Raw genomic sequence first — 18,635 nt, 5'->3', positions numbered from 1 at the left:
ACATTAAACACTTCACATGACAAGAAACGTTCCAGGATAGGATAGAATTACTAGACCAATTAATAGAAGGATTATGACATACTAGCCAGGGATGACCCAAAACAACAGGTGTAAAAGGTGAACGAAAAATCAAAAAAGAAATAGTCTCACTGTGGTTACCAGATACTGTGAGGGTTAAAGGTAGTGTCTCAAATCTGATACTGGGAAGATGACTACCATCTAAGGCGAACATGGGCGTAGGCTTGTCTAACTGTCTGAAAGGAATGTCATGTTTCCGAGCCCATGCTTCGTCCATGAAACAACCCTCAGCCCCAGAGTCTATCAAGGCACTGCATGTAGCACCCGAACCGGTCCAGCGTAGATGGACCGACATAGTAGTACAGGATCTAGATGGAGAGACCTGAGTAGTAGCGCTCACCAGTAGCCCTCCGCTTACTGATGAGCTCTGGCTTTTACTGGACATGAATTGACAAAATGTCCAGCAAGTCCGCAATAGAGACACAGGCGGTTGGTGATCCTCCGTTCCCTCTCCTTAGTCGAGATGCGAATACCTCCCAGCTGCATGGGCTCAGTCTCTGAGCCAGAGGAGGGAGATGGTTGCGATGCGGAGCAGGGAAACACCGTTGACGCGAGCTCTCTTCCACGAGCTGGTGACGAAGATCTACCCGTCGTTCTATGCGGATGGCGAGAGCAATCAAAGAGTCCACACTGGAAGGAACCTCCCGGGAGAGAATCTCATCTTTAACCACTGCGTGGAGTCCCTCCAGAAAACGAGCGAGCAGCGCCGGCTCGTTCCAGTCACTAGAGGCAGCAAGAGTGCGAAACTCTATAGAGTAATCCGTTATGGATCGATCACCTTGGCATAGGGAAGCCAGGACCCTAGAAGCCTCCCCACCAAAAACTGAACGGTCAAAAACCCGAATCATCTCCTCTTTAAAGTTCTGGTAATTGTTAGAACAATCAGCCCTTGCCTCCCAGATAGCTGTGCCCCACTCTCGGGCCCGGCCAGTAAGGAGTGAAATGACGTAAGCAACCCGAGCTCTCTCTCTAGAGTATGTGTTGGGTTGGAGAGAGAACACAATCTCACACTGGGTGAGAAAGGAGCGGCACTCAGTGGGCTGCCCGGAGTAGCAAGGTGGGTTATTAACCCTAGGTTCTGGAGGCTCGGCAGGCCAGGAAGTAACAGGTGGCACGAGACGAAGACTCTGGAACTGTCCAGAGAGGTCGGAAACCTGAGCGGCCAGGCTCTCCACGGCATGGCGAGCAGCAGACAATTCCTGCTCGTGTCTGCCGAGCATGGCTCCTTGGATCTCGACGGCAGTGTTACGAGCGTCTGTAGTCGCTGGGTCCATTCCTTGGTCGGATCCTTCTGTCATGCTGGTGAATGAGGACCCAAAAGCGACTTGGCGAAAACAGAGTATTTAATCCAGAATAAACTTTACAAAACAAAAAGCATAATACTACACGTAAAGACGAGAACAGACTGGAGACTTGATCGAGAACTGCAGGTTGCCTCGGGAAGGCACTTGAACCTAGCAGACTCAGACACCTGCTCACCACGCAGCATCTGAGGGAAACACGACACGACAGGGCAAAACATAGACACAGCACGGTGAATTATAAATGAGGATCCGACAGGGCAGGTACGGGAAACAAGGAGAGAAATAGGGACTCTAATCAGGGAAAAGGATCGGGAACAGGTGTGGGAAGACTAAATGATGATTAGGGGAATAGGAACAGCTGGGAGCAGGAACGGAACGATAGAGAGAAGAGAGAGCGAGAGAGTGAGAGAGGGAGGGGGAGAGAGAGGGATAGAAAGAGGGAAAGAACCTAATAAGACCAGCAGAGGGAAACTAATAGAATGGGAAGCACAGGGACAAGACATGATAATAAATGACAAAACATGACAGAAAACAAGGGGAGAAATAGGGACTCTAATCAGGGGAAAAGATAGGGAACAGGTGTGGAAAGACTAAATGATTGATTAGGGGAATAGGAACAGCTGGGAGCAGGAACGGAACGATAGAGAGAAGAGAGAGAGGGAGGGAGAGAGAAAAAAGGGAACGAACCTAAAAAGACCAGCAGGGGGAAAACGAACAGAAGGAAAAGCAAAATGACAAGACAATATAAGACAAAACATGACAGTACCCCCCCACTCACCGAGCGCCTCCTGGCGCACTCGAGGAGGAATCCTGGCGGCAACGGAGGAAATCATCAATCAGTGAACGGTCCAGCACGTCCCGAGACGGAACCCAACTCCTCTCCTCAGGACCGTAACCCTCCCAATCCACTAAGTATTGGTGACCCCGTCCCCGAGAACGCATGTCCATGATCCTACGTACCTTGTAAATAGGTGCGCTCTCGACAAGGACGGGAGGGGGGGGAAGACGAACGGGGTGCGAAGAAAGGGCTTGACACAGGAGACATGGAAGACAGGATGGACGCGACGAAGATGTCGCGGAAGAAGCAGTCGCACAGCGACAGGATTGACGACCTGGGAGACACGGAACGGACCAATGAACCGCTGGAGTCAACTTACGAGAAGCTGTCGTAAGAGGAAGGTTGCGAGTGGAAAGCCACACTCTCTGGCCGCAACAATACCTTGGACTCTTAATCCTACGTTTATTGGCGGCTCTCACAGTCTGTGCCCTGTAACGGCAAAGTGCAGACCTCACCCTCCTCCAGGTGCGCTCACAACGTTGGACAAACGCTTGAGCGGAGGGAACGCTGGACTCGGCAAGCTGGGATGAGAACAGAGGAGGCTGGTAACCCAGACTACTCTGAAACGGAGATAACCCGGTAGCAGACGAAGGAAGCGAGTTGTGAGCGTATTCTGCCCAGGGGAGCTGTTCTGCCCAAGACGCAGGGTTTCTGAAAGAAAGGCTGCGTAGTATGCGACCAATCGTCTGATTGGCCCTCTCTGCCTGACCGTTAGACTGGGGATGAAACCCGGAAGAGAGACTGACGGACGCACCAATCAAACGACAGAACTCCCTCCAAAACTGTGATGTGAATTGCGGGCCTCTGTCTGAAACGGCGTCTAACGGGAGGCCATGAATTCTGAACACATTCTCGATGATGATTTGTGCCGTCTCCTTAGCGGAAGGAAGTTTAGCGAGGGGAATGAAATGTGCCGCCTTAGAGAACCTATCGACAACCGTAAGAATCACAGTCTTCCCCGCAGACAAAGGCAGACCGGTAATGAAGTCTAGGGCGATGTGAGACCATGGTCGAGAAGGAATGGGAAGCGGTCTGAGACGACCGGCAGGAGGAGAGTTACCTGACTTAGTCTGCGCGCAGTCCGAACAAGCAGCCACGAAACGGCGCGTGTCACGCTCCTGAGTCGGCCACCAAAAGCGCTGGCGAATAGAAGCAAGAGTGCCTCGAACGCCGGGATGACCAGCTAACTTGGCAGAGTGAGCCCACTGAAGAACAGCCAGACGAGTAGAAACAGGAACGAAAAGAAGGTTACTAGGACAAGCGCGCTGCGACGCAGTGTGCGTGAGTGCTTGCTTAACCTGTCTTTCAATTCCCCAGACTGTCAACCCGACAACACGCCCATAAGGAAGAATCCCCTCGGGATCAGTAGAAGCCACAGAAGAACTAAAAAGACGGGATAAGGCATCAGGCTTGGTGTTCTTGCTACCCGGACGGTAAGAAATCACAAACTCGAAACGAGCGAAAAACAACGCCCAACGAGCTTGACGAGCATTAAGTCGTTTGGCAGAACGGATGTACTCAAGGTTCTTATGGTCTGTCCAAACGACAAAAGGAACGGTCGCCCCCTCCAACCACTGTCGCCATTCGCCTAGGGCTAAGCGGATGGCGAGCAGTTCGCGGTTACCCACATCATAGTTGCGTTCAGATGGCGACAGGCGCTGAGAAAAATAAGCGCAAGGATGAACCTTATCGTCAGACTGGAAGCGCTGGGATAGAATGGCTCCCACGCCTACCTCTGAAGCGTCAACCTCGACAATGAATTGTCTAGTGACGTCAGGAGTAACGAGGATAGGAGCGGACGTAAAACGTTCTTTTAGAAGATCAAAAGCTCCCTGGGCGGAACCGGACCACTTAAAACACGTCTTGACAGAAGTAAGAGCTGTGAGAGGGGCAGCAACTTGACCGAAATTACGAATGAAACGCCGATAGAAATTAGCGAAACCTAGAAAGCGCTGCAACTCGCCACGTGACCTTGGAACGGGCCACTCACTGACAGCTTGGACCTTAGCGGAATCCATCTGAATGCCTTCAGCGGAAATAACGGAACCGAGAAAAGTAACGGAGGAGACATGAAAAGAGCACTTCTCAGCCTTCACGTAGAGACAATTCTCTAAAAGGCGCTGGAGAACACGTCGAACGTGCTGAACATGAATCTCGAGTGACGGTGAAAAAATCAGGATATCGTCAAGGTAGACAAAAACAAAGATGTTCAGCATGTCTCTCAGAACATCATTAACTAATGCCTGAAAAACAGCTGGCGCATTGGCGAGACCAAACGGCAGAACCCGGTACTCAAAATGCCCTAACGGAGTGTTAAACGCCGTTTTCCACTCGTCCCCCTCTCTGATGCGCACGAGATGGTAAGCGTTACGAAGGTCCAACTTAGTAAAGCACCTGGCTCCCTGCAGAATCTCGAAGGCTGATGACATAAGGGGAAGCGGATAACGATTCTTAACCGTTATGTCATTCAGCCCTCGATAATCCATGCAGGGGCGCAGAGTACCGTCCTTTTTCTTAACAAAAAAAACCCCGCCCCGGCCGGAGAGGAAGAAGGCACTATGGTACCGGCGTCAAGAGACACAGACAAATAATCCTCGAGAGCCTTACGTTCGGGAGCCGACAGAGAGTATAGTCTACCCCGAGGAGGAGTGGTCCCCGGAAGGAGATCAATACTACAATCATACGACCGGTGAGGAGGAAGGGAGTTGGCTCGGGACCGACTGAAGACCGTGCGCAGATCATGATATTCCTCCGGCACTCCTGTCAAATCGCCAGGTTCCTCCTGAGAAGTGGGGACAGAAGAAACGGGAGGGATGGCAGACATTAAACACTTCACATGACAAGAAACGTTCCAGGATAGGATAGAATTACTAGACCAATTAATAGAAGGATTATGACATACTAGCCAGGGATGACCCAAAACAACAGGTGTAAAAGGTGAACGAAAAATCAAAAAAGAAATAGTCTCACTGTGGTTACCAGATACTGTGAGGGTTAAAGGTAGTGTCTCAAATCTGATACTGGGAAGATGACTACCATCTAAGGCGAACATGGGCGTAGGCTTGTCTAACTGTCTGAAAGGAATGTCATGTTTCCGAGCCCATGCTTCGTCCATGAAACAACCCTCAGCCCCAGAGTCTATCAAGGCACTGCATGTAGCACCCGAACCGGTCCAGCGTAGATGGACCGACATAGTAGTACAGGATCTAGATGGAGAGACCTGAGTAGTAGCGCTCACCAGTAGCCCTCCGCTTACTGATGAGCTCTGGCTTTTACTGGACATGAATTGACAAAATGTCCAGCAAGTCCGCAATAGAGACACAGGCGGTTGGTGATCCTCCGTTCCCTCTCCTTAGTCGAGATGCGAATACCTCCCAGCTGCATGGGCTCAGTCTCTGAGCCAGAGGAGGGAGATGGTTGCGATGCGGAGCAGGGAAACACCGTTGACGCGAGCTCTCTTCCACGAGCTGGTGACGAAGATCTACCCGTCATTCTATGCGGATGGCGAGAGCAATCAAAGAGTCCACACTGGAAGGAACCTCTCGGGAGAGAATCTCATCTTTAACCACTGCGTGGAGTCCCTCCAGAAAACGAGCGAGCAGCGCCGGCTCGTTCCAGTCACTAGAGGCAGCAAGAGTGCGAAACTCTATAGAGTAATCCGTTATGGATCGATCACCTTGGCATAGTGAAGCCAGGGCCCTAGAAGCCTCCCTACCAAAAACTGAACGGTCAAAAACCCGAATCATCTCCTCTTTAAAGTTCTGGTAATTGTTAGAACAATCAGCCCTTGCCTCCCAGATAGCTGTGCCCCACTCTCGAGCCCGGCCAGTAAGGAGTGATATGACGTAAGCAACCCGAGCTCTCTCTCTAGAGTATGTGTTGGGTTGGAGAGAGAACACAATATCACACTGGGTGAGAAAGGAGCGGCACTCCGTGGGCTGCCCGGAGTAACAAGGTGGGTTATTAACCCTAGGTTCCGGAGGCTCGGCAGACCAGGAAGTAACAGGTGGCACGAGACGAAGACTCTGGAACTGTCCAGAGAGGTCGGAAACCTGAGCGGCCAGGTTCTCCACGGCATGACGAGCAGCAGACAATTCCTGCTCGTGTCTGCCGAGCATGGCTCCTTGGATCTCGACGGCAGTGTTACGAGCGTCTGTAGTCGCTGGGTCCATTCTTTGGTCGGATCCTTCTGTTATGCAGGTGAATGAGGACCCAAAAGCGACTTGGCGAAAACAGAGTCTTTAATCCAGTAAAGGAAATATGCAATACTCCTAGACAAATCGGAGCGGTAAATAAAGCATAAAAAAACAATTCCACTCGTAATGACGAGAACAGACTGGAGACTCAATCATAAACTGTAGGTTGCCTCGGGAAGGCACTTGACCGTAGCAGACTCAGACACCTGCTCACCACGCAGCATCTGAGGGAAACACGACACGACAGGGCGATACAAAGACACAGCACGGTGAACAATATACAAGGATCCGACAGGACAGAAACAGAAAACAAGGGGAGAAATAGGGACTCTAATCAGGGGAAAAGATAGGGAACAGGTGTGGAAAGACTAAATGATTGATTAGGGGAATAGGAACAGCTGGGAGCAGGAACGGAACGATAGAGAGAAGAGAGAGAGGGAGGGAGAGAGAAAAAAGGGAACGAACCTAAAAAGACCAGCAGGGGGAAAACTAACAGAAGGAAAAGCAAAATGACAAGACAATATAAGACAAAACATGACACACATCCTTATCCCAACACATGCACACACATACTCATCCCAACACATGCACACACGCACGCACACACATACTCGTCCCAACACATGCACACACATACTCGTCCCAACACATGCACACACGCACGCACACACATACTCATCCCAACACATGCACACACGCATGCACACACATACTCATCCCAACACATGCACACACATACTCATCCCAACACATGCACACACGCACGCACACACATACTCATCCCAACACATGCACACACATACTCGTCCCAACACATGCACACACGCACGCACACACATACTCATCCCAACACATGCACACACATACTCGTCCCAACACATGCACACACGCACGCACACACATACTCTTCCCAACACATGCACACACATACTCGTCCCAACATATGCACACACGCACGCACACACATACTCGTCCCAACACATGCACACACGCACGCACACACATACTCGTCCCAACACATGCACACACGCACGCACACACATACTCGTCCCAACACATGCACACACGCACGCACACACATACTCGTCCCAACACATGCACACACACACGCACACACATACTCGTCCCAACACATGCACACACGCATGCGCAAAGATGTCTCAAGACTCACACGCATTCACAACAATGTATCATGTCGACAAAATGAAGTCAGAGGGCTCGTTGTCTATAATATTTAATCACTTTACCATGTAGCGCTGAAATAAGGCGCACAAAGAAAGTTAAAGAATATAACAACAGAAAGTTTAGATGGGGCTAAACCATATGCCTTTGGAGCGACATCATATAACTTGTTAATATAGCATAGAATGTTTTTTTTTCTCAGATCAAATACCCAGTCACTAATGACACCATGTCACTGTAGGCATGTCCCAAGCTCTCCCTTTGACCTCTGAGGTAGAACATGCCAGCCTCCATTGTTAGAACTCACAGAGGGTGTCAGTGGTTACCCCATTGTTTCATGTCAGATGGCGTCACTTTTCTACAACGTTCATCCCTCAACCGATCTATCTTGTAGGATGTGGAACTAATATACACATTTTAATATTGAGCCTCCGCCATTCAAAAAATTAAAATATAGTTCAAAATGTCACAATATCAATGCACTCTCGTATGACTCATCATGAAATACAAATGTTGTGACAGTGATTTAACAGTTTGCAATTGTGAGAAAATAAAAACAAACTGGTGGCTATCTCTTGCACAAATTCTGTGCATGGACATTGGTCTCCAGTGCAGTGACTTTCAGCTGTGTAGCTAACTGTTATAGCTAGCTAGCTTATAGGCACAGTTAGCTAGCTAGTACGTTAGCTCTTCCTTCACTGACAAAAATGCTTGCTTAGCCTGTTTAAATTACCCTGAAGTTGTAGACATGCAGCTCCACAATTAAGAGGAACCGACAGTTATCCAAAATCAGTCCGTAGATCAACATGTTTCTCAGTGATGAGCACAGACAGCAGCTGACTTGTGGCAGAACAGATTCTTCATGCAAACTCATATTAATAAAAGCATCAGCACTACTAGCTACAGTAGCTTGCTAGCTAGCTTTTGTTGGAAGGTTAAATACTGTGTGTTCAGCACTAAGTAGGTAGCTGGTTGGTTAGCAGCATCATTTCAGTCAAAGATGATTTCAGTGACTGGTTCAGCTAACGTTAGCTTTAATGTTGGACAAATGTATTGTAACAACCCTGGCTTTATAGGCGTGGAAATCGACCCTGCCGCACGAGCATGCTTTTGTAGCGCGCCGGACCTCGGGCTCGAAGGTCGAGGGTTCGAGACCTGCTCCCTGCCCGTTTCATTACAGTATGCTATCTTTTGTGCCAATGTCAAACTTCAGAAATACTGCTCATTGAAGCACAATCCTTCTTAGCTAAATGTAAAATGGGGCGACTAAGACTTCCTCACCTTAAAAGCATCAACATTATTGAAAGATTTATTGTTTTAGTTTAGATCAATTTATTGTTTTAGTTTAGATCAATTCAGACACTTTTAACCATTCAGCAGATTGTCACCTAGGTAATATTTTCGAAAGTTGGACAACACATTATAGCAGAACTACTTTCGAGCTATCCCATTACCCTCTGCAAGATACGAGAGAGATCAGTGCAGGCGGAATCGACGCGCTATCTGACATAAGACAATGGGGTCACCAGGGTTACGGCTGACATCATAGGTCTCCTGTAGTTTCAATTGTAAAAAAGTATTTCTACACTTTGTTGTGGATGGGCCTCTGGACGTCATCGACAAGACAAGAAAATAAATGTGTTTTTCTCGAGAAGAGACACCTTTTCTTTTACAGCTAAATTAATGAAGAATAGTGTATTACTGAATACACTACTGAGTACTTTAAGTGTTCCCACATAATGACCATTTGAATCTGATTCATCCTGACATTTAAATTTCAGTATTTTTATCTGCTAAGCAAACATTAGAGCGGGGGGGGGGGGATAAAGACCTACTCCCATTGCAGTGCCTGTAATGTTAAACTAACATAAGACAGGCGGAGTGGGCAGGGGTGGGCAAGGCTGGCAGCACCAACACCAACACGCACTAATGAGTGGTTTCACTGCTTATGAATGCCGTTCCCGTTAGTGTTGACGACCACAAACACATCGCACCGTGACGATGAGCAGGAGGAATGCCCCGTGAAGCAGACGATATTGTTCAGCAGCGTCCACCCGAGCATCCACCCCCTGTCTCTTGCCCCTTTGCCCCCGACCCCCCTCCCACCAGGCTATCCCATGCCCCCTCCCACCAGACAGCCTAGGCTCTCTCTCGTCCCAGACCCCCTGGAATCCCCCAGAGCCCCATGGAAGCCCCCAGACTCAGGCCCCGGCTGACCAGGGGGAGCAGGCCGTTGGTTCCCAGGCCGGGCACGCACTTGTCATGTAAATGAAGAAATCACAACCAATTAGAGTCATTGCAGCGCATCGCCTTGTCTTCGCTACGGAGTCGAGGGTTATGGAGAGAGAGGGAGGAAGGGAGGGAGGGAGAGAAAAAGAAAATGGGAGGCAGGGAGATGAGTTGAGAAGGGGTGTTGAGGTTCCCTGTCTCGCATTTCCTGTCCCTTCTTGCAGGGGAGCTTTTTTGTGTGTGTTTCTGCATTCTTATTTATTTGTCTGTTTTCCATTGTGTGTATGTTTGTTTGTGTGTGTGTGCACTTAGGGGGGTCACAGCAGGTGGTAGGGCTAATGGAATCCCCATGGCCTATGGGGGGTAGGGTGATGGGGGCCGTGATGTATCTTTACTGACAGAGCTGTTGTAGTTTGCAATAACCTCCCTTCACTGTAAGAGAGAGAGAGAGATTGAGAGAGAGAGAGAGCAAAAGATAGAAGTATGTAAATAGATGTAAGCCTATAGTGGCAGAGAAGGAGGAAAAAGGGGGGAGAGAGGAGGGCCTTCATGGAGCAAATAAGCGAGAGAGAGAGAGAGAGATGAAGAGAGAGAGGAGTAAAGGGCCTGGGGGGGGGGGGGGGGGGGGGGGGGTGTCAATCTGTAACACACCGTGGTCAGTCAGCATGGACTATAATGCTTCTCATATATCCATTCACTGGCCCTATCCAACGGATCACTGTGTCTATATATTACTGCACAGGACCTGGGGGTGGCTATATAGACCTTACAAAAACATAGCATGGGTAATCAAATCCAGCTTTATTCATACAGCACATTTCAGACGTGGAATGCAACGTAATGTGCTTCACAGGAAATAACAAAAAAAAACAATTAAAATAAAAACTGAAATATTTACTACACAAACATAAGGGGATAAAAAACAAAATAACAAAAACTGAACGACTAAAAAGCACCCTAAGGAAAAGCAAATCTTAAAAGGTGAGTTTTAAGATCTCTTTCAAACATACTACCGGTGAAAAGTTTGGACACGCCTACTCGTTCCAGGGTTTTTCTTTATTTTTACTATTTTCTACATTGTAGAATAATAGTGAAGACATCAAAACTATAAAATAACACATATGGAATCATGTAATAACCCAAAAACTTTTAAACAAATCTAAATATATTTTATATTTGAGCTTCTTCAAATAGCCATCCTTTGCCTTGATGACAGCTTTGCACACTCTTGGCATTCTCTCAACCAGCTTCACCTGGAATGATTTTCCAACAGTCTTGAAGGACTTCCCACATATTCTGAGCACTTGTTGGATGCCCCCCCCCCTCAAGTTCTCTGTCAGGCTATTCCAGAGGCTGGGGGCATAATAACTAATGGCTGCCTCTCCATGCCTCTTGGTTCTAGGCTTAGGGATAGTTAAAAGGCCAGTGCCAGAGGACCTGAGGGACCTACTGGGTACATAACTTAAAAGCATGTCTGACATGCACTGGTGTCCACAATCATGGATTGATTTAAAAGCCAATAGAAGAATCTTAAAATGAATTCTAAAACTCACAGGCAACCAGTGCATAAATCTTAAAACCTTTAATGTGTGCTCTCCATCTAGTCTTGGTCAGTACCCGTGTCACAGCAGTCTGTATGTTTGCAGTTGATCAATTGCTTTCTTGGGTAGCCCAGACAGGATAATAAAAGCATGGATGAGTCTCTCTGTATCAGTCTGAGAGAAACCGCTGCATCTTGGTAATGTTCCTACAGTACAGCACATACGCATCTAGACAAAAAACATATAGTACATACACATCTCTCTCGCTCTCTTTCTCTGGTAATCCACCAGGTTTTGTCAATGAAGACTAGTGCATGTAATTTCGGTTTATTGTGGGTTCTTGATTCCAAGTCCGAGTTTTGAAGCGCAGTCTCTGAGGCATAAGGGACAGAAATGTGTTTCCGCTGGTGCTGTGGGTCCGGTTGTGCGGTAATGACTCTTTGCTCTGGCTGCAGTTTGACGGTTGTTTCTGTCCCGCTCTAAGTTGTGTACTGTTTTTGGATTGCCAGATGGATCGGATAGAGGCGATGTCTCTGAGTTAGCTGGGCTTCATATTGCAGAACTTGAGGTTGTGTTTAACATGGTCTTTGAAGCGGTTTCGGGGTCCAGTTCTTCCGCTGCCCCTGCTGCAGCTCGCCAAAGAAGATCCTTTTTGGCAGACGGTGTTGGGGCATCCTGATGGTGTGGCCGGTCCATCAGACCTGTGCCTTATTAATGATCTTAGCCCCAAGGCCGGTGCTGGTAGCTTTTTGTTGTACCTCCAGGTTGGATAACTTGTCTTGCCCCCGGATACCCGTAATAGATGTTAGAGATTGTGTATGGAAAATCTTCAGCTGTTTGAAGTTGCGACTATACAGGATCCAAGTTTCACAGCCATACAACACAGTTGTGATGACTAATGCAGTGCAGATCTTCATCTTTCTGGAAAGAGTGATGGTGTGATGGTTTAGTATCCTGTTCCTCAGACTTCCCAATGACTTCCTTGCTTTCTGGATTCTGCTAGTTTTTTCTTGGTCGAGTGAGCCCTCCATAGAGACGGTGCTTCCCAGATATCAAATCAAAATCAAATCAAATGTATTTATAAAGCCCTTTTTGCATCAGCAGATGTCACAAAGTGCTTATCCAGAAACCCAGCCTAAAACCCCAAACAGCAAGCAATGCAGATGTACTGTATAAAAATTCTCTAGAAAGGCAGGAAACTCGGAATAATCTTAAAGAGGAACCAGGGTCTGAGGTGTGGCCAGTCCTCTTCTGGCTGTGCCAGGTGGTGATTATAAAAGTACATGGCCATTAAAGGCAGATTGTTCTTTAAGATGTTCAAACGTTTATAGATGGCCAGCAGGGTCAAAGAATAATCACCGCGGTTGTAGAGGGTGCAAATGTCAGTTGCCTTTTCATAGCAGAGCATTCAGAGGTGGAGACAGCAGGTGCGGTAGAGAGAGTGAAGGAGAGAGAGAGTCGAAAACAGCAGGTCCGGGACAAGGTAGCACGTCTGGTGAACAGGTCAGGGTTCCATAGCCGCAAGCAGAACAGTTGAAACTGGAACAGCATCACAACCAGGTAGATTGGGGACAGCCAGGAGTCATCAAGCCAGGTAGTCCTGAGGCATGGTCCTGGGGCTCAGGTCCTCTGAGAGAGAGAAAGAAAGAGAGAAAGAGAGAATTAGAGAGAGCATACTTAAATTCACACAGGACTCCGGATAGGACAGGAGAAGTACTCCAGATATAACAAACTGACCCTAGCCCCCCGACACATAAACTACTGCAGCATAAATACTGGAGGCTGACACAGGAGGGGTCAGGAGACACTGTGGCCCCATCTGATGATACCCCCGGGCAGGGCCAAACAGGAAGGATATAACCCCACCCACGTTGCCAAAGCACAGCCCCCACACCATTAGAGGGATATCTTCAACCACCAACTTACCATCCTGAGACAAGGCCGAGTATATCCCACAAAGATCTCCGCCACAGCACAGCTCAAGGGGGGGCGTCAACCCAGACAAGAAGATCACATCAGTGACTCAAACCACTCAAGTATTGCACCCCTCCCAGGAACGGCATGGAAGCGCATCAGTAAGCCAGTGACTCAGCCCCTGTAATAGGGTTAGAAGCAGAGAATCCCAGTGGAGAGAGGGGAACCGGCCAGGCAGAGACAGCAAGGGCGGTTCGTTGCTCCAGAGCCTTTCCGTTCACCTTCACACTCCTGGGCCAGACTACACTCAATCATATGACCCACTGAAGAGATGAGTCTTCAGTAAAGACTTAAAGGTTGAGACCGAGTCTGCGTCTCTCACATGGGTAGGCAGACCATTCCATAAAAATTGAGCTCTATAGGAGAAAGCCCTGCCTCCAGCTGTTTGCTTAGAAATTCTAGGGACAATTAGGAGGCCTGCGTCTTGTGACCGTAGCGTACGTGTAGGTATGTACGGCAGGACCAAATCAGAAAGATAGGTAAGAGCAAGCCCATGTAATGCTTTGTATGTTGGCATCAAACCTTGAAATCAGCCCTTGCTTTAACAGGAAGCCAGTGTAGGGAGGCTAGCACTGGAGTAATACGATCAAATCTTTTGGTTCTAGTCAGGATTCTAGCAGCCGTATTTAGCACGAACTGAAGTTTATTTAGTGCTTTATCCGGGTAGCCGGAAAGTAGACCATTGCAGTAGTCTAACCTAGAAGTAACAAAAGCATGGATACATTTTTCTGCATCATTTTTGGACAAAAAGTTTCAGATTTTTGCAATGTTACGTAGATGGAAAAAAGCTGTCCTTGAAATAGTCTTGATATGTTAGTCAAAAGAGAGATCAGGGTCCAGAGTAATGTCGAGGTCCTTCACAGTTTTATTTGAGACGACTGTACAACCATCAAGATTAATTGTCAGATTCAACAGAAGATCTCTTTGTTACTTGGGACCTAGAACAAGCATCTCTGTTTTGTCCGAGTTTAAAAGTAGAATGTTCGCAGCCAACCACTTCCTTATGTCTGAAACACAGGCTTCTAGCGAGGGCAATTTTGGGGCTTCGCCCCAAATGTACAGCTGTGTGTCATCTGCATAGCAGTGAGTTAACATGATGTTTTCGAATGACATCCCCAAGAGGTAAAATATATAGTGAAAACAACAGTGGTCCTAAAACGGAACCTTGAGGAACACCGAAATTTACAGTTGATTTGTCAGAGGACAAACCATTCACAGAGACAAACTGATATCTTTCCGACAGATAAGATCTAAACCAGGCCAGAACTTGTCAGTGTAGACCAATTTGGGTGTCCAATCTCTCCAAAAGAATGTGGTGATTGATGGTTTCAAGGTCTAGTAGCACGAGGACAGATGCAAAGCCTCGGTCTGACGCCATTAAAAGATAATTTACCATCTTCACAAGTGCAGTCCCAGTGCTATGATCAGGTCTAAAACCAGACTGAAGCATTTTGTATACATTGTTTGTCTTCAGGAAGGCAGTGAGTTGCTGCGCAACAGCCTTTTCTAAAATTTGAGAGGAATGGAAGATTCGATATAGGCTGATAGTTTTTTATATTTTCTGGGTCAAGGTTTGGCTTTTTCAAGAGAGGCTATATTACTGCCACTTTTAATGAGTTTGGTACACATCCGGTGGATAGAGAGACATTTATTATGTTCAACATAGGAGGGCCAAGCACAGGAAGCAGCTCTTTCAGTAGTTTAGTTGGAATAGGGTCCAGTATGCAGCTTGAAGGTTTAGAGGCCATGATTATTTTAATCATTGTGTCAAGAGATATAGTACTAAAACACTTGAGTGTCTCTCTTGATCCTAGGTCCTGGCAGAGTTGTGCAGACTCAGGACAACTGAGCTTTGGATGAATACGCAGATTTAAAGAGGAGTCCATAATTAGCTTTCTAATGATCATGATCTTTTCCTCAAAGAAGTTCCTCAAAGATGATCCATGGCCTCCTCCAGTGAGGAGTCATGGCACGAAGCCTCCAACAACGGCCTCCAGTCCGGAGCCTCCAGCGACGTCCTACAGTCCGGAGCTACCAGCGACGTTCTCCAATCCGGAGCCTCCAGCGACGGCCTCCAGTCTGGGGCCGCAATGAGGGTGCCCAGTCCGGGGCCTGCAGCGAGGGTGCCCAGTTCGGGGCCCACAGCGAGGGTCCTCAGTCCGGGGCCAGCAGCGAGGGTCCCCTGTCCGGGTTCCGCAACAAGGTTCCCCAGTCCAGGGCATGCAGAGAGGGTCCCCAGTATGGGGTCGGCGGAGAGGGTCCCCACACTAGAGGCACCACCAAAGCGGGGTGAGCCAGAGGTGGAGCGGGGTCTACATCCCGCACCAGAGCTGCCACTGCAGGTAGATGCCCACCCGGACCCTCCCCTATAGGTTCAGGTTTTGCGGCCAGAGTCTGCACCTTTGGGGGGGAGGACTGTCACGCCCTGACCTTAGAGAGCCATTTTATTTCTCTATTTTGTTAGGTCAGGCTGTGATGTGGGGTGGGCATTCTATGTTTTGTTTTCTATGTTTCTTTATTTATATGTTTTGGCCGGGTATGGTTCTCAATCAGGGACATCTGTCTATTGTTGTCTCTGATTGGGAATCATACTTTTCCCCTAATTTCAGCCCTTTTTCCCTCATTTCAGTGTGCATAGTTAATTTTGTTAGAGGCATCATAGCCCCGTTAAGCTTCACGGTCGTTTTGTATTGTTTATTGTTTTTGTTGGCGACATAATAAAAAGGAATATATATGCTCACCACGCTGCACCTTGGTCCGCTTCTTACGACATCCGTGACATAGGTGGTTTGTCCAGGTGATGTTGGATAGCCGTTTCGGGCATCAGGTTTACGGCTGAGGGGTCAACAGTGGATGATCTGTTCAGTAGATTGCTGAAGGGTTCCTCCCACCTCCCTGCAAAACTTGCTTTGTCTCTGAGGAGGGTTTTGCCATCTGCTGATCTCAGAGGCAATGTGCAAGACTTCACCAGTCCGTAGATGGTTTTGAGGCATTCAAAGAACTGTTTGGTGCAGTGTGTGTCTGCATACATTTGTGTGCGTACTGCTAGTCCTTCCCACCATTGATCTTGCATCGATCATAGCTGTTTCTGCAGTTTTTGAACATGTCTCGCTTGGAGGCAGATTGTGGGTTGTTTTGGAAAGACAGGAATGCAGGGTTCTTTTCCTTCAGGAGCATCATGATTTTGTCATTGTTGTCATCGAAACAGTCTTGATGTTTTCTCTTTTTAGTGCCAAGTATTTCTGTTGCTTATTCCTGTACAGTCTCTTTGAACTTTTCCCATTTTTCCTAAGGTGTATTAGAGGGGAATGATGCAATTTTAAAGTTGGGTTTCCAAGCTGCCTTGCAACTAAGCCCTGAGATGTGCACCTTGCAGCTTCTGGACATCTAGGGAGGGACATCTGTGCCGCCTTGGGTGGTTTGACATGATTTGCATGCCTAGGATCACTCTGACCATTCTATGGATTGTGCAACAATCATCGCCAAGCATGGCTCTTGTAATCTTGATGTCCTTAATGTCGTGCTTTCGCTCAATGCCATAATCCATCAGGTGCCAGTGCTTGGATCTTGGGTGCATCCATGTAGTTTTGTATTTGTCTGCTCGCCCGAAGATGGTGTTGGTGATGGCAAGGCTATGCTCTGAGCATTTCTAGATCGGCAGGTAAGGGTGCTCTCGAGCGGCTAGATGTTCTTTACCATTCGGCCATCAGATTTGCCACCAATGCTCCTTATAGGACACATCACTGCACTCTATACACCTCTGTCAACTGGTCATCTCTGTATACCCGTCACACTGGTTGATACTTATTTATAAAACCCTCTTAGGACTCACTCCCCCCTATGTGAGATATCTACTGCAGCCCTCATCCTCCACATACAACACCCGTTCTGCCAGTCACATTCTGTTAAAGGTCCCTAAAGCTCACACATCCCTGGGTCGCTTCTCTTTTCAGTTCACTGCAGCTTGCGACTGGAACGAGCTGCAATAAACACTCAAACTGGACAGTTTTAGCTCAATCTCTTCATTCAAAGACTCAATCATGGACACTCTTACTGACAGTTGTGGCTGCTTTGTGTGATGTATTATTGTCTCTACCTTCTTGACCTTTGTGCTGTTGACCGTGCCCTATAATGTTTGTACCATGTTTTTGGTCCGTCCCCGCAGGAGGCCTTTTGCCTATTGGTAGGCCGTCATTGTAAATAAGAATTTGTTCTTAACTGACTTGCCTAATTAAATAAAGATTAAATAAATTAAAGTTAAGAACAAATTCTTATTTACGATGACAGCCTACCTGTTCATGATTAAATAATGGTCAAATAAAATAAAAAATCTCTCTCTCTGTATCTCTTTCTCGCTCGGTTGGTAGGCCGTCATTGTAAATAAGAATGTGTTCTTAACCTACTTGCCAAGTTAAATAAAGTTTAAATATATATATCTTTTTATAAATATGAAAACATTTGCTCAGGAGTAGGAGCCCATTTCCATTAGTGGTTCCCACTCCATCTTTGCCAATCACTCCTTGCCAGTTGGTGCTGTCTTTGCCCATCCTGTCATTGAAGTCTCTAGCAATGATTAGTTTGTCACTCTGGGGAGTTGATTGGATGATGTTGTCTGGCTCTGAGTAGAACTGCTCTTTCACATTGTCAGGGCCTGCAGTGTAGGCACGGATTATTGTGGCATGCCTGGTCTTGTTGAGAGGAGTCCTGATTTTCATTTATGCTGGAGGGTAAGTTTTGAAGGTGCCTGGGAAGGTTGGTTCTTATGGCAAGTCCCACCCCATGTACTCTGTCCTAATCAAACGATTTCCCGTTCCAGAAAAACATATAGCCACCTCCTGGTTCAGTGATGGGGCCATCGTCAGCTAACCTTGTTTCACTCAGAGCTGCTATGTCAATCTTATGTCTGCTCAGTTCCCTGAACAGCAAGGCAGTTCTTCTCTCGGGACGTGGGACAGAGTTTTTGTCAATCATTGTTCTAACATTCCAAATAGCTATTATGAACTGCTTTTTGTCCAGTTTGCCTGGTTTTCCTTTTTTGTTTATAATGCTTGTGTTTGTAGGATGATCTGCCAATCTTAGTTCGCTGTCAGTAGGGCAAACAGACAGTACACACACATCTAGACACAAACTTACAGCACACACACATACAAAGTCATAGCACATTGACACAAAGAAAGACAGCTTCAGAAAAATAAGAGAACATGCACATGCACATGTACACATGTACACACACCACACACACACACACCACACACACACTGGTTTCTTGTCCACCCATGCAATGTTTTACAAT

At 47.4% G+C, this 18,635-nt stretch overlaps 1 protein-coding gene across 1 annotated transcript in view; it reads right to left on the bottom strand.

The window, feature by feature from the left end:
- The window catches only part of LOC124033034 (beta-1,3-galactosyl-O-glycosyl-glycoprotein beta-1,6-N-acetylglucosaminyltransferase-like), a 58,501-nt gene extending 40,444 nt beyond the window's left edge, over nucleotides 1-18,057 (bottom strand). The window contains 2 exon segments of the mRNA XM_046344958.1: nucleotides 15,365-15,609; nucleotides 17,867-18,057. Coding sequence (XP_046200914.1) covers nucleotides 15,365-15,609; nucleotides 17,867-18,057 — 436 coding nt within the window.
- Nucleotides 18,058-18,635: the final 578 nt, after the last annotated feature.

This window comes from Oncorhynchus gorbuscha, linkage group LG04 (assembly GCF_021184085.1).
Source record: "Oncorhynchus gorbuscha isolate QuinsamMale2020 ecotype Even-year linkage group LG04, OgorEven_v1.0, whole genome shotgun sequence".
NCBI classification, from domain to species: Eukaryota; Metazoa; Chordata; class Actinopteri; order Salmoniformes; family Salmonidae; genus Oncorhynchus; species Oncorhynchus gorbuscha.
This window is presented reverse-complemented; position numbering and strand designations above follow the sequence as displayed.